Below are 27511 nucleotides of genomic sequence, written 5' to 3' on the forward strand. Positions count from 1 at the left end.
CCTGGGACTTGGGTTTGCTTACATGATGCCATGAGCATCTGTGCCCACCGTCTTTTGTTCCTATTGCAGTTTGGCGTAGATTCACAGACACCTATCCAAGGCTTACAGGGGAAAAACATCCATATCTATTTTGAAAAATACGTAACTGCCAGTTTTTTCTTCAGAATCTTCAGAACCAGACACCTCTGCAGTGCTGTCTTAGAGCACTGACTTCTTTCATATTTCAGCAATAGTGACAGTTACCATCTTTTTCTCATTAAGAGACTTGTCAGGGAGGAAAAAAAACTTTTTCTTCTACTCTCTAAGGTTCAGTGGCTGGGGAACTGCAAATTGAACTGATAAAAGACAGATTAACAGGTGAAAAATATTTATAGTATATGGCTATGGGATGCCTCACAGAAATGAAAAAACTAGAAGGCAGTCAGACCCAGAGAATTATACCATTTTAACTACAGGCAATACGTTTATGGAGAAATGACAAGACAAAGAGGATTTTGAGCTTCAAGGGCTGGTAAATTGTGGGAAGGTAGTTATATGTGGAAACTAATGGAAGATAAAGGTTATTTAGTTAAATTTGTTATGCTGTCTCTGGGCTGATGAAGAGTCTAGGGTTCTGTCTGGTTATTAAGAGTCACATTGCCCTCCCCCGTAGGAGGGGAAGAGTCCTTCACAAAGGAAAATTTACGCCCTGCCTTTAGGCAAGTAGGGGGAGGGTATTTCTTCTGCAGTCTTTCTGTTTCTCCATTGCCTACAGCTCAAAACAGTCCTTAGGCCAAAGTGGCATACTTTGGGGTGGTGTATTCTTACCCCCTTCAAGACCAACATCAAGTTCTTTGCTGCACGCCCTTGTGAGGAGAGCCTGTGGCTTTCTGAGGCTTGTCTTCCACTCTGTGGAACTTGTCTTGGACAGGCTTCCCCCATACTGGCCTCTGGCTAGCAGTAAAGCCACTTAAGGGCTGATAACTGTAGGCTCTCGGGCTCCACCCCAGACCTGCAGGGGCATAATGTGCATTTTTACCAGGATGCTTGAGTGATTGATATGTTCATCCAAATTTGAAAAGCCCAGTTCCAAACGGATTCATCTTTAGAAATTTTTAACATATTATATTTATTTTTATTTTTAACTTTTGCTTTGGCATTAATATCAAGCTTGGGGAAGACTGCCAGAATAGAAAAGACTTGCAGATACTCTTCACTTTAATTCCCCCATTCTCTGTCACTATCTCTCTCCCTCTCCCTCCTCCCTCTCTCTCTCTTACTCTGTCTCGGTCTCAGCCCCAACGCCCCCCCCCCCATTTTTTTTTTCCTGAATCTTTAGGGAGTTATATGCAGACATTCTTCCCCTTTTTTCTCTTTGTTCATGCCGAGGGGGCATAGTTCCTAAAAGCAGGGGCAGTTGCTTACATAACCATAATACAGTTACTACATTCTGGAAATTCAACATTAAAATAATAATCATAGAGCATCATGCTTCCCAATTATTAGTTGTCCTATGTCCAACATTTTCTCCTTGGAATTTCAATGTTTGTCACAGCATCGGTAGTTCTGAAGAGTGAAGACTAGTTGTAGTGGCAGACTCTGCTCAGATAGGTTCTAACTCACGATGAGATTTAGGTTAAACGTTTTGGTGGGGGTGCCAGACTGGGTTGTCTTTCCTCATGTGGCGTGTCGAGGGCACTGAAATGGTGTTCCCCATATGGGTCGTGTCAGCTCTGATCTCTGGGGTAAGGGTCTCAGGTGGGGGTTTTTTTGTTTTTTTAAAAAAAATAAATTTATTTATTTATTTTTGGCTGCGTTGGGTCTTCATTGCTGCACGAGGGCATTCTCTAGTTGCAGCGAGCGGGGGCTACTCTTCATTGCGGTGCGCGGGCTTCTCATTGCAGTGGCTTCTCTTGTTGAGGAGCATGGGCTGTAGGCACACGGGCTTCAGTAGTTGTGGCACATGGGCTCAGTAGTTGTGGCTCACGGGCTCAGTAGTTGTGGCGCATGGGCTTAGTTGCTCCGCGGCATGTGGGATCTTCCCAGACCAGGGCTTGAATCCGTGTCCCCTGCATGGGTAGGCGGATTCTTAACCACCGCGCCACCAGGGAAGTCCCTCTCAGGTGGTATTTTAATATGACATATATACATATATAAGTTATGTATAATAGTTCCATATTTGTTTATTTTTTATATTAACATTTTTTTTTAATCTTTACCATAATGATGACCAAAAATGGTCTGTATATTTTTACTTTTTTTAATCTGTTTTTTGAGCTATAATTTGCATATACCTATTTTAAGTGCAAAGTTTAGAGAGTTTTTGACAAGTGTCTACACATGTAACCATTATCCAGTCAAGACACAAAACATCTCCATCACCCCAGAAGTTCCCTTGTGCTCTTTTGCAATAAAGCTGTGCTCTCCTGCCCAGGTCAGCCCTGATCTCCTTTTTGTCACAATAGATTTGTTCTTGTTTTAAAATTTTACATAAGTGGGATCGTATAGTATGTGGTCCTTGGTGTCAGGCTTCTCTTACTCAGCCCAGTATCAGTAGTTTGTCCCTTTTTTTGCTGAGTAATATTCCATTGTATAACTACGTCACAGTTGGTTTATCCAGGGCAGTTGCCTGGTGGTCCAGTGGTTAGGGCTCCATGTTCTCACTGCCGAGGGCTGGCTTCAATCCCTGGTCAGGGAACTGAAATCCCGTAAGTCATGCAGTACGGCCAAAACACACACACACACACACACACACACACACATACACACAGTTGGTTTATCCATTGACCTGTTGGTGAATATTTGGGTCACTTCCACTTTTGGCTGTTATGAATGAAGCTTGTATGAGCATTCATATACAAGTCTTTTTGTGGATGTATGTTTTCCTTTCTCTTGGGCAATTACCTAGGAGTGAAATTGTCATGGGGAAGTGTATATAATTAATTATAGGAGAATTGGCTGTTTTCTATAATGATTTAACCACTTAGACTCCTACCTGCAATGAATGAAAGTTTCAGTTTTTACACATCTTCACCATATCCTGGCATTGTTATTTTAAAAAACATATTTTGGCTATTGAGGTGGATATCTCAATATGGTTTTGATTTGCATTTCTCTGTTGACTAATGAAGTTGGGTGTCTTCATGTGCTTGTGGATCATTTCTACATCTTTTGTGAGGTGTCCAACATTGTCCCTGCTTTTTGGGTTGCTTATCTTATTGTGTTTTAAGAACTTTTTAAAACATATATATTCTGGACAAAGTCCTTTGTCAGATATATGTATTAGGAATATTTTCTAGCAGTCTACAGCTTGCCTTTTCATTGTTTTAATGATGTCTTTTGAAGATTGGATATCTTCAATTTTAATGAGATTGAATTTATCAATTTTTTCTTTTATCATTTAATGCTTTTTGTGTCCTGTCTAACAAATCTTTGTCTACCCCAAGGCCACAAAGATTTTCCTACTGTGTGTTTTATAGTTCTAGGTTTTACATTTAGGTCTTTGGTTCTTTTTTGTTTTTTCGGTTGTGCAGCGTAGCACGTGGGATCTTTGTTCTGCAACCAGGGATCAAACCCGTGCCCCTGCAGTGGAAGCACGGGGTCTTAACCACTGGACCACCAGGAAAGTCCCTTTGGTTCTTTTTTTTTTTTTTTTTGGGCTGCGTTGGGTCTTCGTTGCTGTGCATGGGCTTTCTCTAGTTGCAGCGAGTTGTGGCTTCTCCTGTTGCAGAGCACGGGCTCTAGGTGCACGGGCTTAGTTGCTCTGCGGCATGTGGGATCTTCCCTGACCAGGATCGAACCTGTGTCCCCTGCATTGGCAGGAGGATTCTTAACCACTGCACCCCTTTGGTTCCTTTTAAAATTATATTTTGTGTATGGTATGAGGTATAGGGTTTTTGTTTTTGTTTTTTAATGTTGATATTTAGTTGTTTATCACCACTCACTGAAAAGATTTCCCTTTCTCCCATTGAATTGCCTTGGCACCTTTGTCAAAAAATGGTTGTCCACATATGTCTTGACATCTGGGCTCTACCTGGTACCCTGATTTATGTTTTGATCCTTTATGCCAAGAACTCTATAACTTTATACTTAGTTTTGCAATTGGTAGTGAGTCCTCCAGTTTGACTTTTGTTTTTCAAAGTTCTTTTGGCTACTCTAAGTGCTTTGTATGTCCTTATAAATTTTAGAATCAACACATCAATTAAAAATAAATAAATAAAGTCTCCTGGAGTTTTTATGTGGAATTGAACTGAATTTATAGATCATTGTGGGGCAAATTGACATCTTAACATTTTGAAGTCTTCCCATCTAGGAACATGTTAAATCCTTCCATTTACTTAGTTCTTCAGTGTTTGGATGGGGTACATATTTGGTAAACATTTTCCTTAAGAATTTCATGACTTTTGATGCTATTGTAAGTGGTATGGTTTTTTAATATTTCATCTTCCACTTGTTCATATATAGAAATACAACTGATTTTTGTATATTGACCTTATAACCAGCAGCAACCTTGTTAATTTTACTTATTAGTATAGAAGCTTTTTTGAAGATTCCAGAGGATTTCTATGATTGGATTGTAAGAATTTTGGCCTCTAGGCTCGGGTGAAATTCATCACCTTTCTTTTTTTTTTTTTTTTTTTTTAAATTATTTATTTTATTTATTTATTTTATTTATGGCTGTGTTGGATCTTCGTTTCTGTGCAAGGGCCTTCTCCAGTTGCGGCGAGCGGGGGCCACTCTTCATTGCGGTGCGCGGGCCTCTCACTATCGCGGCCTCTTGTTGGCGGAGCACAGGCTCCAGACGCGCAGGCTCAGTAATTGCGGCTCACGGGCCCAGCTGCTCCGTGGCACGTGGGATCCTCCCAGACCAGGGGTCGAACCCGCGTCCCCTGCACTGGCAGGCAGAGTCCCAACCACTGTGCCACCAGGGAAGCCCCATCACCTTTCTTTTTGAAACTATCAAAGTGAAGATTTTTTTTTCTTTTTATAAATTTATTTTTGGCTGCGTTGGGTCTTCATTGCTGTGCACAGGCTTTCTCTAGTTGTGGCGAGTGGGGGCTACTCTTTGTTGTGGTGCACGGGCTTCTCATTGCAGTGGCTTCTCTTTGTTGCTGAGCATGGGCCCTAGAGTGCGTGGGCTCAGTGGTTGTGGCTCACGGGTTCTAGAGCGCCGGCTCAGTAGTTGTGGCGCATGGGCTTAGTTGCTCCGCGGCATGTGGGATCTTCCCAGACCAGGGCTAGAACCCATGTCCCCTGCATTGGCAGGCAGATTCTCAACCACTGCGCCACCAGGGAAGTCCCCAAAGTGAAGACTGATAATAGTATTTTATATACATTTTTTTCATGTACTAGTAAAGGTGAACTTTTTTTCATATGTTTTAAAATATTTACTTTCTTGGTTCCCTCACCTTTTTTTATTGGGATGGAAAGCTTTTCCAATTGTGTTGTAAGGGCTCCATATATTTTAAGTGCTCTGTGCCTTTCATAAATGGTGTGCCTTTATTCCCAGTTTGTCATTTGTCTTTTAACTTCATTCATGCTTTTTCATTACTATGGATATTTATAATTTTTATGTGGAGTATCTGCCAATTACTTCTTCATATGGCCTCTCTATTTTTAGTGCCGGAAAGCCTTTGCGGGGGTGGGGAGGCTTCAAATTTTTTATTTTTATGTTCTTTATGATCAAGGATCAGAATCTAGTTTTATTTCTAAGTAATTAGCCAACTGTATCAGGCACATCAGATGAAAGTCATCTTTCTTTTTCCCCATTGATTAGGGTTGTGTTTTTTCTTGTAGATTAAAGGTTTAGGTATACCAAATTTTGTTTCTGGACTTTTTCTTCTCTTCTATGTTGGCCTGTTTTTGTTCCAAAGCCACATTTCTGATTTTGAAGCTCTTTTCTAAAATGGTCACCTTACTAATTTGTTAAACATTTTCTTGCAGTTCTTTATATGTCATTAATATTACTAATTACTCATATCACCATAAAGTGATTGAAACACTTAGATTTTTTTTAAATTGAAATAGTGTTATCTTTTCTTGTATGATAGTGAAGTATATCCACAGTTGATAACAAGCTGGTTTAAAAAAAATAGGAAGAGCAAATCATTAGAAAATAGAAAAATAGGCAAAGAAAATAAGCGAGCATCTTAAAGAAGACAAAACCCAACTGGCCAATAAATTCATGAAGAGATGTTCATCAAGGTAAAGGGAGTTACACTGCTGTGATTGCTTCATACCCACAGTGTTGCTAGAACCTTAGATATTTGGCAGTACCCAGTGTTGTTGGCAAAGGTGTTGGGAAATAGGCATGCCAATGGATTGCCAGTGGGAGTGTACTTTAGGTACTCCACTTGAAGAAAGATGTAGAAATACTTAATGTCGGTCAAGATGTATGTTCCCAATGTTCCCTCTATACATCTACTCTGGAGACACTCTTACACATGAATGGGGTGACAGAGAGAGAGTTCACTGAGCTGGGAAGGACCTAAACATTATGACAGAAGAATAATTCTATGAAATTGTATACATTAAAGTCAATGAACTAGACCTACGTATATCAACGTGAATAAATCTTATCTAGAATGGTGCATATAAGGCAAGTTTAACATTTAAATACTTACAAAACAGTGCTGTCATTTCAGGCTATATTCAGATGTAGTGGGAGTTTAAAAGCCATGCATAGAATATTAAACACCAAATCCAGAGTGCAGCTTCCCTCTAGGAAGATCTAGGGGTGGAACTGGGATCAGGAGAAGCTCAGAGGAGACCATAATCCCACCACACCCTTTCAAAGAAAACCTGAAGCAAAGACTGTTACCTATTAATAGTTTATACATCTTAGTAGTGGGTACATGGGTATTTTATTTCAGGTTTTTTTTTGTTGTTTTTTTGGCCGTACCACTCAGCTTGCAGGATCTTAGTTCCCCGACCAGGGATTGACTCTGGGCCACCGTAGTGAAAGCGCTGAGGTCCTAACCACTGGACCACCAGGGAATTCCCCAGTTTTTAATAATATTAAAATATAAATGACACATGCTTAGGTAGGTCTTCAGACACTAGAGAAAAACATAAAGAAGAAAAGAAACCTCACATATGATTCTGCAAAACATTGTGTTCTACATTCTTTACACACATTTTTGCATACATCTCTAATGATTTCCTTAGGAACATTTCCTAGAAATAGAATTACTGGATCACAGTGTATGCTTCTGCTACATTCTCCCAAATATTGTTCAGAACTGTGCAGTTATTTCCAACAGTGTATAAAGGCCTGTTTTCCTACATCCCTAAGTACCCAGGGGAGTATCACACTTTTAATCTTTCCTGATCGAATGGACTTGGGCAAAAAAAAGTATAAATAAGTAATTGTAAACATATGCCTGTGGTAACATAAACATAAGACTGTTGAATTTTATTTATAACCCAGGTGACTGACATTTTAAGGCAGTGTATGTTTAGCAAGATTTCTAGGGGCCCATTAGAAAGCTTTAACCCAGCAATTCCCAATCTTGACCTCTTGTCACAGTCACCCGTGAAACTCTTCAAAATATTTTTCCTTGAAAGGGTAATGCTATTTCATAATTCAGAAGGCACTAGGTGATATTACTGAACCAGTATTAAATTTCTCTGTTGTGCAGTTTATTTTATTTTTTTTTTCATATATTCATTTATTTATTCATTTAAGAAACATTTATTGAAATCTGTTCTGTGCCAGGTATTGTGTTGGGCATTCAACATACATTATCTCTTAGCCCTCGCAATAATACCATCTATCTATCTATTGTTAGCAGTACTATTATTATCAGTTAGCAGTACTACTATTTTTTTTTATTTTTACACACACACACTGTATTTTATTTTTACAAGCGATAAATAAACTGACACCAAGCATTGTAAATGGATGACCACAACAAAAGCAACAATGATTGCAATTACCAAACACGGAACACACTCAGACTATGTCATAATATTGACATTCAGTCCAGTAATCCTCCACTGTAACAGCTCCTTTCCTTTGCAGTGAAAATTGACGAGTATATTCTTTGCCTTGTAGAGCAGCTTCTTGACCATGGCTCTGTTGACATGTGGCTGGATAGTTCTCTGTCGAGTTGGGCCAAAGGGTGTGTTGAGCAGCATCCTTGGCCTCCACCCGCTCAATGCCAGTAGTGCCCACCCCTCAGTGCTGACAAAAATGCCTCCAGACATTGCCCGATATCCTCTGGGTGCAGAATCAATCCGCTTGGTTGAGAGCCACTGTGCTAAAAGAATTGTGCTGATGCAGGAGAGTAACATCTTTCTTAGGAGATACACTCTGTCACATGTTGGGGTAACGACCTGTGGTACCTGCAACTCCCCAGGGATCCAGGAGAACAAGTGAACATACCCAATCACCATATATGTGAGAGGGGGAAATGTGACAAAAGGGCCAAATGTTCATTTATTGACTCTAGTTGAACAGTGGTGTATCCTTCATGTTCATTGTATTACTCTCTAGGTTTAATTTTAAAAATTAAAAAGCGTGTATGTGGGGGAGGAAGGGTCCAGAGGTACCAGAGGAGATGCACTGAAAATTCTCCTTACCCAGGTCCCCGCCCATCCGTCTACCCGCCAACCCCCGCACCTGGCACCTGGCCCCCGGGCAACCGTATGGCAGTAACTGGTAATATTCCAGAGATTTAGATGCAAGGACATGTGTTTAAAATATTGTGAATTCTTTTTCTTTTTTAAAAAAAAAAAACAAAACAGATGTTAGTATATTATACAGAAGTACTGTGGGTTGCATTTTTACCCCCAAATTTTATTTTGAAGTCCTTTTCAATTAACTGTATAAAGGGCTTTTTTTAAAAAAAAAAAAAACCCAAATGGAATTTTATTTTAAATGCTTTGTGATTGAAACACTTTGCAGAAAACATGTGCTTGTTAAGCCAATATATAATGACATGCTTAGCAGAAATAATACATGTATGTATTTCTGTTCTTCTGGGATTAGAAGGTACAAACAGAAATGTCAACTAGACCAGTAGTTGTTCATCTTTCACATTTTACTTCTCCCAAATATTCTATCAAATGGTCAAGGTTCCAGATTATTAAAAACAAAACAAATAATTTTTCAATGATATTTACATTTACCATCAATTGTCATATTAGTATTTAGAGGAAATTTGAGAACCTAGCTTCATGCTCTAACTGGCTAAGAATTACATTTCCATTTTGTAAATGACTTCTTTATTTTTATGGACTCCTGGTATGTGGATATGCCATCCTTTCAGAAATTAAAATTAATTTTTGACACATTCTCATGGTTTATAACACAAAGTGTAAGAAAAGTCTCCTTCCTGCGCGTAACCCTGGGGGTCCTAGCACCTTTTGCAGAAGCAGCGACGGTCAAGACTTTTAGGTGCTGGGCACACAGGGACAATCTAGACAACCTCTGCGCGGGTGCTTTTGTCATGTAACAGTACACCTTGGAGGGCTTCCTACGCGGTACAGAGAAGCCCTTATTCTTTCTAACGGGGGTGTGATCAGGCCTTGTAGGATGTCCTGTAGCTTACTTGAACAGTTCTTTGTTGATGAGCATAGACCTTGTTTTCAGCTTTAACTATTATCTATTATCATCAGTGCTGCAGCGAAGGAGCTCATACAGACCTCATGCTGCACATGTGCAAAATACACTATAGAGATGGAATCTCTGCATCAAAGGGTGAACACGTGGGGAATCTGGTGGACATTTGCCTGCCTGGGAGTTGTGGGTTGCAGCCTCCCCAGCACTGTGTAGCAAGGCCTGTTCTGTACATCCTTGGCCACCCTGTGAGGCATCCACTGTTTGGATTCTGCCAAACCAGATGCATCCAAGGTGGATCTCAGGCTAGAACTAGGGAATCAGTGTGAGCTCCGGAGCAGCCTGTCTGCTTTTTCTTTCTCGCACCTGCACGTTTTGCTGGGGGCTCTGCCTCAACCCCGTCTTCCTTCCCACTTGTTTGTAGCATCCCTCCCCTAGCTTGTCCCTGGATTCAGGTGTACCTGTTCTCCTGTGGTTTCAGAACCGGGTTTCTTCTTTCAAGGATATGATCTTCTGCTTCTCAGAAGAGGACTGGTCCCTTCTAGACCCTGCCCAGACTGGCTTCTACGGAGAGTTCATCATTGGGGAGGACTGCGGAGTCTCACTGCCTCCAAGTAAGACTTAACTCTCCTCTCTCCTGAGACCAGGGATCTAGGGGGCCCATATCTGACCTCACTGTTCACCCCTAAACCCTGATGGGAGGTCACCTGTACACAGTGGCCCCAAGGCCACTTTGCAGATTGACCATTGCCTGCTGCTGTGACATGTAAGTTAAGCTTGTTAACTGGCTGTTTTGCATACAAAACCAAATATAACTTGTATCCCTTGCATTTGCTTTTCTTCTGTCTTTCTTGTCCTACGGATCTCTTCACTGCTGTTTTTCTAACTGATAGGCCTGAAAGAGTTGCCCCAGGCCCACAGCTTCCCCTTTAGTGTCCTCCCTCCCCCGCCCTCTCCCTGCTTGCTCTGGTCTTTCCACTTCTCTGTGGCCCTGTGTGGCCCCTGTTGGTGTCATGGCCCGTTGTGTGTCCCTCCAACTTCTCTCTTCTCTACCTGTCCCAGAGTTGCCTGGGACAGGCAGCTTCTCTCTCCTCCCACCCTGCTTTCCTCTGGGAGCAGATCACTGATGAATGTGTATCCTTCCCTTTTCTGTGAATAGATGACCCAGCTGCCCAGCTGGATCTCTCCCAAGGAGAGGAGAACGAGCCCCGTGTTCCAGAGCTGCAGGACCTCCAGGGGAAGGATGTGCCCCAGGCCTCCTACTCAGGTGAGTAATGACACCAGAACTCGGTGAATAGAGCGGGATGGAAGGCCGCTGCCAGGCAGAGGCAGACCTGCCCCGTCTGCCAATTCTCTGCAGCCCTCTGTCACCGCTGGACCATGTCTTGGTAGGGCAAGCCTTGCCTCTTCCCTCATTCCTTACAGAAAGAATATGGGGATTTTAATTTTGCCAGGTGTGGGGATTGCACTTCATCAACCAGGAGCTAGGATGTAATAGGAATATCTTTCTCCTCTGCTATAAGTGACACCTGGCTTGTGCTGACAACCCAGTGGCCCCTCTACCAGTGAGGTCAGATGCTCTCCAGAGGTCAGGTAGGGGAGGAGGAGGGTGTGCCACCTCTTGGCCGGGCACTGGGCACAGTGCCTCTGGCCGCTTCACCTGTCTGCTCCTTCCAGCCACATACTGCAGGTAGTGTGAGGGGAGTGAGGCAGGGGGTGGTGCTGGGGCTTGGTTGACATGACACAGTTCAGCAGCAGCATTTCCCAGCCCCCTCCCCACCCCCAGCCTTCTGTGTCACCAGAGCTTGTGTTTGTAACCACTGTGCTGTAGTGCCTCAAGGTGTCTGCTCCTTCAGGGGAAAAAGTTCTGTACGGTGTCGTCAGCAGGCCCTTGACCCCTTCCCCTTTGGGACCTAAAGCTGGCACAGAGCAGATCTGTATTTCACTCATTATCCCCACCTGGAACAAGCATCCAGGGCCTCTGGTGTGGCTAGCTTCCCATCCCATCTCTACCCCAGCAGGCCCTGTCCAGGCTGCATTTATGCAGCGTCTGCGTGGAGTACTGGAAATCCCACCACAGAAAATGGAAATGACAGCAGGGATGGCAGTTACTTGTCCACAGTCAAGTGGAAGGGGCAGAACCAGGATCCACATTCCTTCTATCTAGCTTCAAAACCCACGTTCGTGGTGTTGGCCCATTTTGCCTGCAGATTCATTTGCTCAACAGACATTTACTGAGTGGCTGCCCTGAGAGGAAGCCTAGGCCTACTCTTGGATCACAGCCTGGCATCTGTTAAGATGCACCCCCCCCAGGTGGTGCTGCAGCTGCAGGGAAAATCAATGTTTTCATTTTCTTCTCTGGAAAGACTTTCCAAGTCTCCAGCCATTCCAGACAGAAGAAAGAAGAAAATGGGATGAGCCGCAGGTGCCAGAGTTCCAAATCTGCCAGCAGACAGTGCTCCCTCAAAGCACCTGCCCAGGTAAAGGAATGCCTGAGGGTGTGGAGGAGTGTGCCCCCTGGATGTGTGATGTGTGGCTTGAGTGTGCATATATGTGTGTACATGGTGTGTGGTGTGTATGTGAGCTGTGTGTGCAGGTAGCGTGGGGCTGTGATATGGCATGTGGTGATGGCATGTGTGATGTATGTATAGTGTGTCTGGTGTGTTGCGTGTGTGAGCGTACATGTGTGGTGTGTATGGTATGTGGCATTGTGTGGTATGCATGTGAGCATGTCTGCATGTGTGTGAGCATACACGTGTGAGTGTGTGGTATTTATGTACGTGGTATGTGTGTGGTGTGTGCATGTGTATATAAATATCTGTGTGAATGTATGCGTGCATGCGTGTTGTGTATGTGTATACATTTGTGCTGGTGGTAGGTTCAGGAGCTGAACTTTCTGAAATTCCTGCTGACGGTTCCTTGCCAACTGCCTGCCCTAGTTTTGTTTTGCTAGGTTCTCTTCCAGCTCACTGGCAACCTGAGACCCTCCCCTCCTTTCCTTTCTCTTGTGGGTTGAGTCAGGGTGCTGATGTAGTGCTGTTGACCACCTAGTTTGTGTATTTCTTCCCTGAGCAAGGAAGACCAGACTCCCTGGACAAAGTGTTGGAATTAAAGAACAGGTTTGCAGAATGCTGAAAGGGGGACCTCTGGAGAATGTGCTCCAACTGCTCTCAGCAGCATTTAGACTCCGAGTAATGCTGGTAAAAGTTGCCACCTCCAGAGACGAAGACTAAAATCCCGCCATATTTAATGTCCTCAGTGTTCAGCCATTCTTCCAAATATCACACCCACGTCTCCGGTCCTTACTTAAACCCACTGTGTCATGGAGGACTTTTTGCAGCTATGAAGACTGACTCATGCACAATCTGTGATGCCTTTTGGAGGAAGATTTGCATGATATTTTGGTATTTCCACCTACCACCATGCAGGGTTCACGACCATTTGTGTTCACCCCCTATCCCATGTAGACAAAAGGGATTTTATGTTTATGTAAATCTACAGTAGATCTAGATGGACAGTACTCCCTCCCCACAAGCTTGGGTGCTCACCCCTGGTTTTCTAAGGAGCTTGCTTCTGTATGCTGAGGATGATTATTCATGTGTAGCCCATTCTCAGTGCTGCCTGATGAAAAGCTTGATGCTCGAGATACATTTTGCATCCTCTCCAGCTTCTTCCTGCCCACAGCATGTCTCAGCCCTGGCAGCCCCCTTATAGAATGTGGATAGTCATTAATCCCCAGGGGAGTTTTTTAGCTCCACTCTCCCTTTGCTGGGCTCTGACACAGAATATACTTTGAAATGGCAAGAAGCTAAGGGTTGCTATCTGAGATCAGTGAGAGATGATAGATTGCAAAGAATAGGCACCGTTTTTATTTTGGTAGCCTTTCCCACACTTCTGACAGCAGGTGAAGGGTACACATCCCCCATCCACGCTCATGAGAGATCCTCCCAACCGGTTCCATTTGTGTCAGTCCAACCAGCACATTATAATGCTGCCACTGCGATGGAATATCTTTTTTTTAATTTATTTATTTTATTTATTCTTTTTTTTGGAGGGGGGACTGCGTTGGGTCTTCGTTGCTGCGCGCGGGCTTTCTCTAGTTGAGGCGAGCGGGGGCTACTCTTCATTTTGGTGTGCGGGCTTCTCACTGCAGTGGCTTCTCTTGTTGCAGAGCACGGGCTCTAGGCGCACGGGCTTCAGTAGTTGTGGCACACGGGCTCAGTAGTTGTGGCTCACCGGCTTAGTTGCTCCGTGGCATGTGGGATCTTCCCGGAGGGCTCGAACCCATGTCCCCTGCATTGGCAGGTGGATTCTTAACCACTGCGCCACCAGGAAGCCCAGAATATCTTTTCTTGTTTATTGTGTTTTCTCTGTGAATTGCCTAGTTAATATTCTTTAGTCCTTTTTTTCTTTTTTGCCCCTTCTCCCTTCACATTTGGTAAGCTCTATGTCTTTATGTCCAAAGCACTGCACCAGTGTAAGGTCTTTACATGATTTGTGCATTATATCCTTACTTCACCTTCTGAGATAGATACCGTCTCGGCCAGCACAGGCTACTATAGCAAAATACCATAGAGGTATTTTCTATTAAACAATAGAAGTTTATTTCTCACAGTTCTGGAAATTGAGAAGTCTGAGATCAAGTCAACAGCAGATTCATTGTATGGTGAGGGCTCTCTTCCTGGGTTGTAGTTGACTGCCTTCTCCCTATGTGCTTGTATGACCTTTCCTTGGTGCATGCTCATGGAGACAGAGCTCTTGTCTCTTCCTCTCCTTATAAAGGTACTAATCCCATCACAAAGGTCCCGCCTTCAAGATCTCATATAAACCTAATTACCTTCCAAAGACCCCACCTCCCATACCATCACATTGGGAGTTAGTGCTTCGACATACAAATTCTGGGGTGGGGACACAAACTCTTGGCCCATAACAGGTACTATGATGTCTCCATTGTGCAGCTGGGACCCCCAAGCCGAAGTCTCTTGCCCAGGCAGCATCTGACACTCACAGGCTGTATCAGACTGAGGATCTGAACCCACGTTACAGGGCTCCAGACCCGTGCTCTGAATTCCACATTCGCCTGCCTTTTCCACGAATTAGTAGAAACTCAAAATTGTGGGTCTCAATCTGTTGCCTCTTAGTATTTGTACATAATTCCTCCTGTTTTTTAACTTTATGTGTCTTTTAGGACATAAATGGTTTTCTAAAAACGTTTTTAATATGTAAATGCAGTTATTCATCTCTTTTTTTGAATTTTTTTTAAAATTAATTTATTTATTTATGGTTGTGTTGGGTCTTCGCTTCTGTGCGAGGGCTCTCCCCAGTTGTGGCAAGCGGGGGCCACTCTTCATCGCAGTGCGCGGGCCTCTCACTATCGCGGCCTCTCCCGCTGCGGAGCACAGGCTCCAGACGCACAGGCTCAGCAATTGTGGCCCACGGGCCCAGCTGCTCCGCGGCATGTGGGATCTTCCCAGACCAGGGCTCGAACCCGTGTCCCCTTCATTGGCAGGCAGATTCTCAACCACTGCGCCACCAGGGAAGCCCTCTTTTTTTGATTTTGTGTCTTGCTGAAGAAAGCCTCCCCATCCTAACATTATAAGAATATATTAGTTATAATGCCTTTATTTGTTTATTTTTTAAAATCTAGCTTCCTGTCCTCCCTGCTTCTCTCCTTAGCACCCCCAGCTGACAGGGAATGATTCATTCCCAGGCCACAGATTGCCCTTCTTGAGGAGTTAGCCATCCACCTGGTCATGGGCTTTTTCCCCCTGAAAACACACAGCATCCTGGTTGTTCCCTGGCCGTGGAACATCATAGCCAGAGGCTTTGGCATGCAGCACTCACCCCCCCCTACCCCCAGTGGAGCTCAATTCCCCTGAGCCTTGGTCTACTTTATCTCTCGGTTTTAAATTTTTCTCCTGTAAGACAGAGATAATAGTCATAGCTACCTTGTGGAGTTATTATTGTTGAGGATTAAATGATTTAATACATGTAAAAGCACTTACACCAATAGCTTCCCTGTTTTCTCTACCATCATCCTAACAGCCATTTCAGCCTCCCTCTCCCCTCCTCTCCACCCCCCGCACCCCTTGCACCCATCAGTGCTGAGCTGAGACATCCCTGGTGTTGAAACGCTCTTTCTCTGTGGTGTTTTGGGCAACACATCTATGAGTTTCATCTCATCTGCTAGGAATTCTTTACACTGTTGTGTCAATGGCACACAACACTATTGTTGATTTATTTCCTCCTTTTTAGAAACTATGCATCTATTTTTGGTCACTTCATCTGATTTAAGGGGATGTCATCCTACATGCACTGTATTAGTCTCCTAGGACAGCTGTAATAAAGTACCACAGACTGGGAGGCTCGAACAACAGAAATTGATTTTCTCAACATTCTGGCAGCTTAGAAGATTGAGATCAAGGTTTCAGTAGAGTAGGTTTCTCCTGAGGCCTCTCTTCTTGGCTTGTAGACAGCTGTCTTCTCCCTGTGTTTCCATGTGCTCATCTCTCTGCATGTCTGTGTCCTAACCTCCTCTTCTTACAAGGATACCTGTTGGATTAGGTCCTGCCCTGTTGACTTCATTTTAACTTAATTACCTCTTTTTTTAAAAAAATTATTTATTCATTTATTTAATATTTGGCTGCATTGGGTCTTCGCTGCTGCGTGCGGGTTTTCTCTATTTGCTGAGAGCGGGAGCTACTCTTTGTTGCAGCACGCGAGCTCAGTAGTTGTGGCTCACAGGCTCTAGAGCGCAGGCTCAGTAGTTGTGGCTCACGGGCTTAGTTGCTCCGCGGCATGTGGGATCTTCCCGGACCAGGGCTAGATCCCATGTCCCCCGCATTGGCAGGCAGATTCTTAACCACTGTGCCACCAGGGAAGCCCCCACTTAATTACCTCTTGAAAGACCTTATCTCCAAATATAGTCACATTCTGAGGTGCTAGGGGTTAAGACTTCAACATACGTATTTTTAAGAGGAAGAAGATGCAGTTCAGCCTATAACACTTCACCCTCTGTTCCCCCATGATTCATGCTTCTCATATGCAAAATACATTCACCCTATCCCAACATTCCTTAACCTATTCCAGCATCATCAAGATTTAATCTAAATCAGGTTTGGGTGAAATTCAAGGTGTACTCACTTCCAGCTGTGAACCTGTGAATACAGACATCAAGTTATGTGCTTCCAAAATGCAATGGTAAGACAGGCAGAGAGTAGACACTCTCATTCCAAAAGGGAGAGATTGAAAAGAAGAAAGGCTGATGGCTCCCAAGCAAGTCTGAATCCTAGCAGGGCAAATTCCGTTAGATTTTAGGGCTTGAGATTCATCTTTGGCTCAGTGCTGTGTCCACACTCTGGGCCTGTGGATGCGGTGGCAGTCCTGTCAACCTCTGAACTGCCTTTGGGGCTGGTCTTCCTTTTCCTTCAAGGTTGATGCATGTTTGCAGCCAGATAGCTCTATTAGTTTGTTCTAGAAGTCTGAGAGCCTTCCTTCAGTTCATCCTGCCTCCTTCCTTTTTATTCCAAGATGGCAGTGTTTCGGCTCATACAACATTCTTAGAAACACTGTTGGCCTCGCATGCAATTTACAGTAGTTCAGACCGTCAGACAAGAGGGTCCTCTACAGACCATTCCTGGATTATCTCATCTCCATTCCTGGCTTCTGAGAGGTTGATTGGATCCAAGGTTGTCCTGCCACACCCAGGATATACTTTCTCATTTTTTGCAGTATAGGTAGGCTGAAAATTTTCTAAATCTTCAAGTCTTCCCTTCCCACTCCCCAGTCTCACGTTCTACCCAGTCCCCCTCACACTTGTCTTGTGATGTATGGACAGATACCCCCATGGACGCTGCCCCTCCCATTGTCTCTCCTGCTCTCTGTGGCTTTGGGTCTTCCTGCTATGCTCTGTCCGGTTTCACCTGCTCTTACTTTTCCTAAGCTGCCAGAACTCTCCTCTCTCCAGCAATTAAGTCCAGAATAACCATATTCCTACTAATATCTTGAAGGGCCTGGCACCACTGCCCCCCACCCCTGTTTTAGACCTGAGCCCCACATTTCACAAAAGTGAGGAAACAGTCCTGAGGAGAGCTGCGCAGTGGGCTCTGGGCTGCAGGCCAGGATTTCATACCGGGTTCCCCACTGCCCACCCACTTCCTCCCCACAGTACAGCTTTCCAACATCACAGGCTTGGGATCCATTGAACGAGCTTCTTCTAGTCAGTTTATGAAGTCCAGGTCATCTCTACGCGTCACCACTAGTGGCTGTTGCTGGGCCTCTGATACGACACTGAGAGGCAGAGATGATCTTGGGCAGTCTGGGACCATTGAACAGCCCTGACATCACAGCAGGGCTCAACTCCACTTCAGCCCTGAGCCCTTGGGCACATCACCGGAATTTGCCTATGTTTATAATGTGGCAAATAAGGTATCACTGGGTGTGTCCAGGAGCAAATGGGACTGTGCACGTCAGAAGTCTTGCACAATCCCTGGGGCATTTAAGTGCTCAGAGTATGGTAGCTGGCAGCTTCCTGGCAGTCTGTTTATAGAATATAGGGTCTTCCTCTCTCTCAAGGCTTTTAATGTACCCTGACAGATTTTTCCCCACGCCTGGTTAAGGAAGTCAAGGTTAAGCGATGTGTAAATGGTCAAGAGTTAACACGGATAGATACACACTCTTAGAGCTTGGAGGGGTCTCAGTGGCTAGAAAAAAAAAAAAGATTGGGTCTGGGGGCTTAGGAGAAAAGGGTAGGGAAGGGGGAGAGAGGAGAAAGAGGTACCCAGGATATGTTGGCACAGTGTGGCTAAGGGTTTCCTTGCCAGTAGATATACGAGAGGTATCTGCAACCAGAAGGTCCCTTGCAAAAATGAGGATTTCTGGACCCACGCTGAACCTTCCTGGGTAGGGTTCGTAGGGGCTAGGGTGTGGCCTGGGCAGCACCACTGACCCCCATGTTGCTTTCTGGTAGCCGGAGGTGACGCACCATTTCCCGACAACAGCCTGGATGAGGAGGTGACCATCGAGATTGTTCTATCCAGCTCTGGGGACGAGGACTCCCAGCTCGGCCCCTACTGCACAGACGAGCTGCAGAGCCCCACGGAGAAACAGCACAGCCTCCCTACCTCCCACCGGAGCGGCCCTGAGTCAGGGGGTGAGGTGCAGACCTCCTCCAAAAAGTCCTATGTGTGCCCGAACTGTGGCAAAATCTTCCGCTGGAGGGTCAACTTCATCCGGCACCTGCGGAGTCGCAGGGAGCAGGAGAAGCCCCACGAGTGCTCGGTGTGCGGGGAGCTGTTCAGTGACAGCGAGGACCTAGACGGGCACCTGGAGACCCACGAGGTCCAGAAACCTTTTAGGTGCGGTGCCTGTGGGAAGAGCTTCCGCCTCAACTCCCACCTGCTCTCCCACAGGCGGATACACTTGCAGCCAGACAGACTCGAGCTACTGAAGAAGAGAGAGCAGGAGGCATCGGGGACGATGGGCGGGGATTCCGACGCCCTACTGGCGAAGGGCAAGGCCAAGCTGCGCTTCCAGTGCTGTGACTGCGGGAAGGTGTTCCAGCGTCCCGACCACCTGGCCCGGCACCGCAGTAGCACTCACGTGGACAAGTCCCGGCCCTTTCAGTGCCGGTACTGCGTCAAAAGCTTTTCCCAGAACTCTGACCTTCTCCGCCACCAGCGCCTGCACATGAAGCGCCGGTCCAAGCAGGCGCTGAACTCCTACTGAGTCAAGGGCGCACACGTTGTTGGGTGCAGCTCCAGCCTGGGTAGAGCACCTCCCGCTCATGCTCGGTCCTGACTGGTTCCAGACTCCTCCCCAGGACAGAGACCACATCCTCCTGACCTTTACTCTCAGGTAGAAATGAGATCGTGGCCAGTGGAGCATTTGTTCTGTCTCTGCTGTGCCAGAAGCCGGGAGGGCGTGTCACCACCAGCTCTGACCTGCCCAGTGTTTTCGGGTCTAGGAGAACCCTGTCCAGTGCTTCCCAAGCGGTGGAGGGACTGGGGCGCCCCCTACCGCAGTGACCCTTTGGTAGGGGGGCGTCTGTCCCTTACCAACCAACTTTCAGTATACTCCCATCCTGTGCTGTCTGAATGCCCACCCCATCCTGAGGTCTGGAGGTAACTGTACTTTTACCTGACAGCAAGAAGCTGCAGATGAGGTGATGGGTTAGGAGGAAGGCAGGAAGGCGGGGTGGGACCCGTGGGCACAAGGGCAGTAGGGCCAAGCACACCAAACCATGTCATGTCATCAGAAGTCTGAGTCCTGGTCACCATCTGGTCCACAAGAACACCTCAAAATTATGAGATGGCCCTTTCAGGCTCAGAAGCCTTGGTGGGGGGCTTTATAGCTTCTTGCCAAATGGAAACCTTTTATTTGTGATGGTGGCTGGTTATTAGGGATTGTGAGCTCACTTAAGGCAAAGCCCACATCTTAAATTGTATGTTGGCATGGCACACACTCCCCGAAGTGTCCTTTCTTTGTACCCTGAAGGTCCTTGGTATATGCTTGTGGGTTAGAAGTGAAGTCATCATCATTTGAAAGGCACTTAAGTTTCCTTTCCCATTGGGTCGTGTCTAGGAAAGGGGAGCTCAGCTCCGGTGAATGAGAGGTTCTTTGGCTGGGTGAGCTGAGCAGGCGAAACAACAGAACCTTTGGTGAAGTCATTCTCTACGTATATATTAACTTAGTGTGCCAGTTGTATTAGTTCGTTAGGGCTGCTGTAATAAAGTACCAAAAACTGGATGGCTTAGAACAACAGAAATTCATCGTCTCAGTTCTGGAGGCCAGAAGTCCAAGATCAGGGTGTCAGCAGGGTTGGTTTCTTGTAAAGGAAGGATCTGCTCCATGCCTCTCCATTAGCTTTGATGGTTACTGACAACTGTTGGTATTCTTTGTCTTGTTGAAGCATCACCCCATCTCGACCTTCATCTTTACATGGTGTTCCTGTGTATGTGTCTGTCTCCAAATTTCCCCTTTTTATAAAGACACTAGTCATATTGGATTAGGGCCTATCCTAGTGTTTCCAGTATGTTCCCATCTTAATTAATTGTATCTGCAATGACCCTATTTCCAAATAAGGTCACATTCTGAGGTACTGGGGTTAGGACTTCAACATGAATTTGGGGGGGATGGGGAGACACAATTTAACCCACAAAACCAGATAATCCTGAGGTTCTGCTGTCATTGCTGATTCACAGGTGAGTCAATACAAACTTGAGTTAGCTTGCTCTCAGTTCTATTGGAAGCAGGATTCAGATCCAAGCTTCTGCTCCCAGGGTGGATGTCCTCTGCATATAGCCTTTAAATTTCATTGCCTGGGGTTCTGGACTGGGAGTGACCACTGGTAGTGAAACCGCAAGCAATGAAAACCATGGTCTTGTTCCTGGCAGACTGGCCAGGTTGGCTCAGCTCAATATGAGAAAGCACAGAGGCTATAGAGTACCAGTGACTAAATCAGAAAGCCAGCCACCAGGCATGCGTTTTGTATTTGTATGTCAGGTCCCATTAGCAGGCAGGAAGGCTGGGCAAATGAATGCAAGGCCCTTTGTTCCTTGTCAGCCTCTTCATTGTCACGTTGAGAGACCCTGCTGCCACAAACTCAGTGAAAGAGTTACAAGGTTTTATAGTTATGATTACTGTGCCTGTGTAGATTCATCTACATACCCAGGAACAGTAAATGCAATAAAATAATTTGGTCGTACCCTGAACAAGAAATAAACTATTGAGGCTCTTTGTTTTCTACATAGTTTGCCTCTTGGATTGATCTGCCAGGAAAAGGGAAAAATATGAATCTTGAAGGCCAAGGGAGGGGAAAATTCCAAATAGAACCCAGATTCCGTGTACATTTACCCCGCCCACCTGTGCACTCTTGCCCAAGGATTCCATTAAGAGGGGAGGTTATGAACCCAGGAGGAACACTCCTCTACTTAGTGTATTTTATCTGAAAATCATAAGAAAGTAAGGGAATGTGACAGAATTGAAACCTATGGGGACGCTGTGCATCTGTTCAGTACCCACCAAATATTGTGAGGGAGTCCCCCATTCACTTACGCAGACCTGACCAAGGTACTTAGCTAATCAGAAGGTTACCTTCCCCCTGGATTCAGAAACCCTACTGGGTGATGCAACTCAAATCCCAGGTTCTTTCCATGCAGAAGAACCAATGCGGTTACCTGCTGTGGAGAAAGCTCCTCCAGAAGATAGGAGAACTGACCGACTTAGTCCCTCCCCACCCTGGGTAGCTGGGCAGACAGGTGAGCTATGTTTCTACCTTGCCAAGGATGTTCAGAGACCCCACATCTGAAGAACATCTGTCCTCCCTGATCATCTGACCCCTTGGCACTGTTCCCATAAATTCACAGGTGCATAATAAAAATTCGACTCACTGAATTAATATTTGCGTTTGACTTTTCATTTTAGTTAAAAAAAGTAACAAGTAGCACAGCTCAGAGAGATGGTCAGTTGGCCTGACAGAAGTTGAGGCGGGAGGATGCTGAAAATGGCCCTCTGGATGTCAGGCATCACCTTGTGAAACTTCTGGGTCTCAGATAGATAGTTCTGGTCACCTGATCTGACTTCTCTAGAGGAGAGAGGAAGTAACTGCTTCTTTACACCAGGGATGGGATGAACTCCTGGTAACACCATAGCTGTTTCACCCAACCTCTGCCATTTTCATATAGCCTCTGTCTCCTGACCTCTTGCCACAGCTGGGAAAAACAAAGATAAAGCCAGTGGTGGGAAGGTCCCTTGCTATTCTTAAGTCAAATCATGACACAAGTGGAAGAGAAAGCACAAGTCTCTGCCTCCCTTGGACTTGGAGATTGGTCCTAGTTGCTTTTCTCCTATGAGATAGTTTCCCTTCTCTACCAAAAGCAGAGTTTTGATCAGGCACAAACACTTCTGCTTGCAGCATAATGGAGGGTATTTGATGACATTTTTGTCACCTCCCCAGTTCCATCAAATAAACCCAGGTGCATTTTCTATTAGTAACAAAAGTTGATACTGTTTTGTCTTATAAGGAATGGTCAGTGCCTACCAGTGCTCCAATGCAAACAAGTCTACAGATTAGGTAACATGCATAAGAAGGCAGCTTAGCTGGCAAAGGAGCATTGGGAGGAAGACGATGACCAGGCTCTCCTGCAGCCCTGCCCCACACCTAAGGCACCCAGCATCTGCAGGCTGGTTATTAGGGATCATAAGTTCCTCAAGGGCAAAGCCCTGGGGTTCCATCCATACCTTTTGACCATCCCATACAGATTAGGAATTTTATCCTCCCTCTAAACCGTAGCCGACAACCAGAGCGCCATGATTAAAGTGCATATAATCACCAAAGTCCACTGCAGTATTATCAATTCTCCATAAAATGCAGAACTCTCTTAAGAAATGGAAGAACAGATTCACACATTAATGGGAAGGGCCAGTCTTCACTCGTGTATCTTGGCTATAGCCAAGGAGATCACAAGCAGATTGGTAACCTCCTCAAGACAAAGGGCTGTCTCCTCAGCACACAAATAAATGGCAGGGGATTGCCCTTTTCCCATCACCCGCTAAAAAACGGTTTGGTACAAGACGTGTCTGTACTCGCCTATTATGTACAGGTCTTGCTACATCTTGTCAAAATGTAAAGGGGCCAGGATACCTGCCCTGAAAACGTTGCAGGTCAGAAAAGGTGCAGATTTAATAGTTGGGGTAAATCAATCCCACCCAAATCAAGCTGGATCACCTTTGAAAGTGTCTGTGTGCTCTGAGAAGAGATGGGACAGATACCTGATATATTCTCTCAATGTTTTCTCCACTGCTAATCACCCACCAAGAACTGAGACCTCATTGTGTTTATCTGTTTACGTTGTCAGCTCAGTATCTGAATCAAAATGGGATATTGATAATGTGCCGTATAAGGTGCACCTTGTCAGTTCTGCCCTCCCAAGAGAGACTGGACTCCTATTGGAGCAGGAGCTTAGAAACCAGCTTTTCCGGGTGCTGAGAAGAGCCTGCTGCTATCATAACGCCAATTCTCTGACACCAACTGGGTGTCCACTGTGGGCAGGGAATGTTGCCTGCCATTCCAGTAAACAAGGATCAAGCCATCGGCCACGGCAGCCCTGCCCCTCCCTCCCCGACTGTGCACCCTGAGGAGAATACAGGATAGAGAAAAACAGGGACTTCCCTGGCGGTCCAGTGGTTAAGACTCCGCACTTCCAACACAGGGGGTGTGGGTTCGATCCCTGGTTGGGGAGCTAAGATCCCACATGCCAAGGATAGAGAAAAACAGGAAGCATTATGTGCTTTGGATACTGGCCCTATAGAGTTAAGATGCTTATCTAAGGAATAATTTCAATGAGCCCAGATTCTTGCATCTTCCCTTACAGAGAAAAGTGCTAAAATCATTAACTTGAGGTGTCTGTTTTTGTGATTAGCAGTAATAAATGCAGTCACTCTCCCACTAGGACGGACAATCTGAGAATATGGAACACATGATTTTGGGTTTTGTTACTCTTTTGGGTGAAGGTGAGATTTTTCTGAGCTGGGTTTTAAGTGGCAGAGGGAAGCAAATTCCTTTTTTGCAACCTTTCATGGTCACTTGGGAAAGAGAAGTCTGAGGCAAAAGATTGTCTGCAGCCAGACAGCCTCTTTCTCCCTAAACCTGAGCTGATCTCCTTCGGCCTTGAGAAAGGGCCCTCCAGGGGATATCAGTGCTCTAGCCCATGTGCTCCACACCCCCTCCCGCACCCATGTTTGGGTCACAAGATGTGGCTGAAGAAGACAGAACCACAGCCCTGGCTGAGTTTCAGGCTCTGGATAACAAAGGTGAAGTTGAAACTCAGCAGGACCCTGTGGGGCCCTCCTGGGCACAAAAGCCTTTCTGTGTCCCCCGTTTCTTGTTTGTAGGAAATAGGCTTCATTCAGCCTCCCTGACCTTCCCTGAGTCAAAAGGGTAGATCCAAACAGTTGCTAATCAGGGAAGGGAGAGAATGCTGAAACAAGGAAGAAGCTGTCAATAAACAATAGGGCAGTGTTGGGGCAGGGTCCTAGTTCCTCCTCAAGGAATATACATAACAATATCTTTGAGTTCTTCTGCTGGAACTAAGGCCCCAACCCAGGTGGAGGATGGTAAATTCATGCTGAGCACAAGATTCCTGGAATACTGCCCAGTTTCCTCAGCACCAAACAATCAGAAGAAAGTCACACACCCTGCAGCCCTCACCCCAAATTTTGCCTATGAAAGCATCCCTCCCCCCCAAAAAAAACAGGAAACAAAAAAAGACAAAACAGCTTTTCCTCCTAAACCATTGAGGAGCTCAGGGTTTTTGAGCATAGGCTACCCATTCTCTTTGCTTGACCCTGCAATACACCTTTCTCTGCTCCAAACTCTGATGTTTCATTTTATTTGGCATCAGTGTGCATCAGGCACACAAACTTTGTTCAGTAACAAAGTCATGATAAATCCAGGGAAGAAAAAAAAAATCATTTTTAATGAAAAGGCCCTGGTCAGCTTTGAAATAAGTTAAGGGTGACACACAAAGGAAGGGGGCAGGGCACAACCATTAAAAGAACGACACAACCATTAAGAAGAACAAGATACCACAAAAACTGGTTAGAACTTACTAGGTCCAAGACGGCAGAAGATTCAACTTCCAGTAGACCTTGAGCCTCATTATACGCTCATTGTAATACATTAGCATCTAAATGACACACCCACAGGTGCCATGACAGTTCCAAGGCAAACCATAAAAGGCCGAAACGTGGGCAGTGGCCCAGTTCCTGGAAATCTCTGCCCTTTCCCCAAAATAGTTGGAACAATCCTCCAACTCGTTAGCCTATGAAATTACCCAACTCATAAAAGCTAACCACTCCCACACCTTGGGGCCACTCTCACTTTCCAGGACCCTGACCTCATGCCCTGGGGTCACCTCTCTTGTCTTCTGAGGTGGCCCATACTCTGTCGATGGAGTGTGTATCTCTCTAAATAAACCTGCTTTAACTTTACTTTGGCTCCCTCCTGAATTCTTTCCTGTGTGAAGCCAAGGACTCTCGCTTGGCGACCCGTTCCAGGGACTCACTCGAGACCTGGGACATGACCATTCTCTTGTGCCCCATTTTTCCTAGAACATGGGGTAGAGACTTCATGAGAAGAGGACTTGTTTTACCTGGAAACACCTAGGAGTTGCCTTCACTGCTCATCCCTCTCCTTTGCTCCCTTGGTGGCTGTGAGGGACTTATAAAAGTCCAGACGCTTTTGGCTTGGCAGCTGTGGGCAATAGATGACATTAACTCTTGGGTGCCACCTATCTATTCCTCAGAGGGGCAACTCTCTTTGGGACCCCAAAGTATCACTTTGGGGACTGGTTTATTCCAACAAGGCTACAGCAGAAGCTCCATGGTGGGGTGGGGTGGGAGGCAGGGGTGGTCCATTTCTGGGTATTGTGTATCCTAGTGCACTTTTGTCTTGATAATCAGGTCAAACCTCCAACGGTCATGGAAACACTGATATCTTGGAGGTACTCAGCTCTCCCAACTATAATCTCCTGCCCCTCCCTAACCTCTGTCTGTCTTTTTGTCTTGTCTGTCTGTTTTCCAGAAAGGCATGTGAGTGCAACAGAGAGACCTAGGCAGGAGACCTGACTGGATTCTGGTCGCACCATTCTGCATAGCCCTGAGCATTTTCCTGGGAGTCTTTTAACTGCTCTGAGTCTCAGGAGTCTGCTCAGTGACAGTCCCCTTGGCCTGCATGGGCAGAGGCACAGCTGTGCCTGCCTAGCTCGTAACCTGAGCTCAGCCCTGCATCATCTGAGCTAGAAAGGGAAAGGTACACACATAAGTTGTGCAAGATTTTATGTGAACCTCGACATGCCCCTCCCTTTGGTAGATGGTAACCCAAGAAGCAGGAAAAAAGGCTCAGGAATTTCCCTATAACTGGAAGAAACTTGTGTATTTACCTCTTATGGCAATTGGAAGAGCTTGGAAGGGCTTTGCCCATGTTAACTCATTTAATCTTCACAATTATTTAGTAAAATAGGCACAATTATTACCCTCATTTTATGGATGAGGCATGGAGTGGTTAAGGAATTTGATTAGGGACACACAACTGACCCAAGATTCCAATTCAGGCAGCCTGTATGGGTAGTCTGGGCTTTTCATAGTGTGCTGAGTTACTGCTCACTAAGGCATTAAGCAATAAATTCCACAAATGATTTTTAAATTACTGTTGTGATAAAGGCTATAGACAAGAAATGCAGAGAGAAGATACAAGGAGGTATTCCTTAGTCTTTGAGGTCAGGGAAGGCTTCCATGAGAAGTAACTTTGAAAGTGAGATGTGGCAGATGAATAAAAAGTAGCAGGAAAAAGGGAGGGGACAGGAATTTCCACATCTGGTAGGACAGAGGGGAATAGGTCAGAGTGACAACAGACCTTGTACTTTACCTTGAGAGTGCATTTGGACAAGGATGTGACATATCTAATTTTGTGTTTTCTAAGATGTTTCTGCTGCAGTGGGGTGAAGGGGAAGGAGTACTGGGGCTACTGGAGAGGGGCAGCAGGTACAGGGGAGATAATGGGGTATAGGGGAGGGTCAGTGCAGTTCAGTGTAAGGCAGTACAGTACACAAGAAGAGCAGTGAGATTTAGGGGTGCAGAGGAGTGGCAATGAGTTTTAGGAGAGAAACAGTGGGGTGCAGAGGAGGGGTAGTGGGGTACATTGTAGGGGCAGTGAGTTTTAGGGTAGGGACAGTGAAGTCAGGGGAAACGGGCAGTGCTGGGGATTTGGGGGAGGTGAGTTTCAAAGCTGTTGAGCTAGGACAACTGAAATACCAATCAGGAGCTGCTAACAGCAATAGAGGTGCAGAGAAGTAGAGAGATCTAAGAAATATGTGGGAGGGCTTCCCTGGTGGCGCAGTGGTTGAGAATCTGCCTGCCAATGCAGGGGATACGGGTTCGAGCCCTGGTCTGGGAAGATCCCACATGCCGCGG

General features: G+C 45.5%; 1 protein-coding gene across 2 annotated transcripts in view; it reads left to right on the forward strand.

The window, feature by feature from the left end:
- Window positions 1-21936, forward strand: part of ZNF496 (zinc finger protein 496) — a 40573-nt gene extending 18637 nt beyond the window's left edge. The window contains exons 7-10 of one of the 2 annotated variants that reach the window (XM_036847025.1): window positions 10023-10155; window positions 10701-10808; window positions 11908-12021; window positions 18510-21936. In XM_036847025.1, coding sequence (XP_036702920.1) covers window positions 10023-10155; window positions 10701-10808; window positions 11908-12021; window positions 18510-19267 — 1113 coding nt within the window. In that variant the 3' untranslated portion in view covers window positions 19268-21936. The remainder of the gene's footprint in view (window positions 1-10022; window positions 10156-10700; window positions 10809-11907; window positions 12022-18509) is intronic. The other variant, XM_036847027.1, reaches the window with a different exon arrangement.
- The last annotated feature ends 5575 nt before the right edge of the window (window positions 21937-27511 follow it).

The sequence above is a fragment of the Balaenoptera musculus genome, chromosome 3 (genome assembly GCF_009873245.2).
Source record: "Balaenoptera musculus isolate JJ_BM4_2016_0621 chromosome 3, mBalMus1.pri.v3, whole genome shotgun sequence".
NCBI lineage: Eukaryota > Metazoa > Chordata > Mammalia > Artiodactyla > Balaenopteridae > Balaenoptera > Balaenoptera musculus.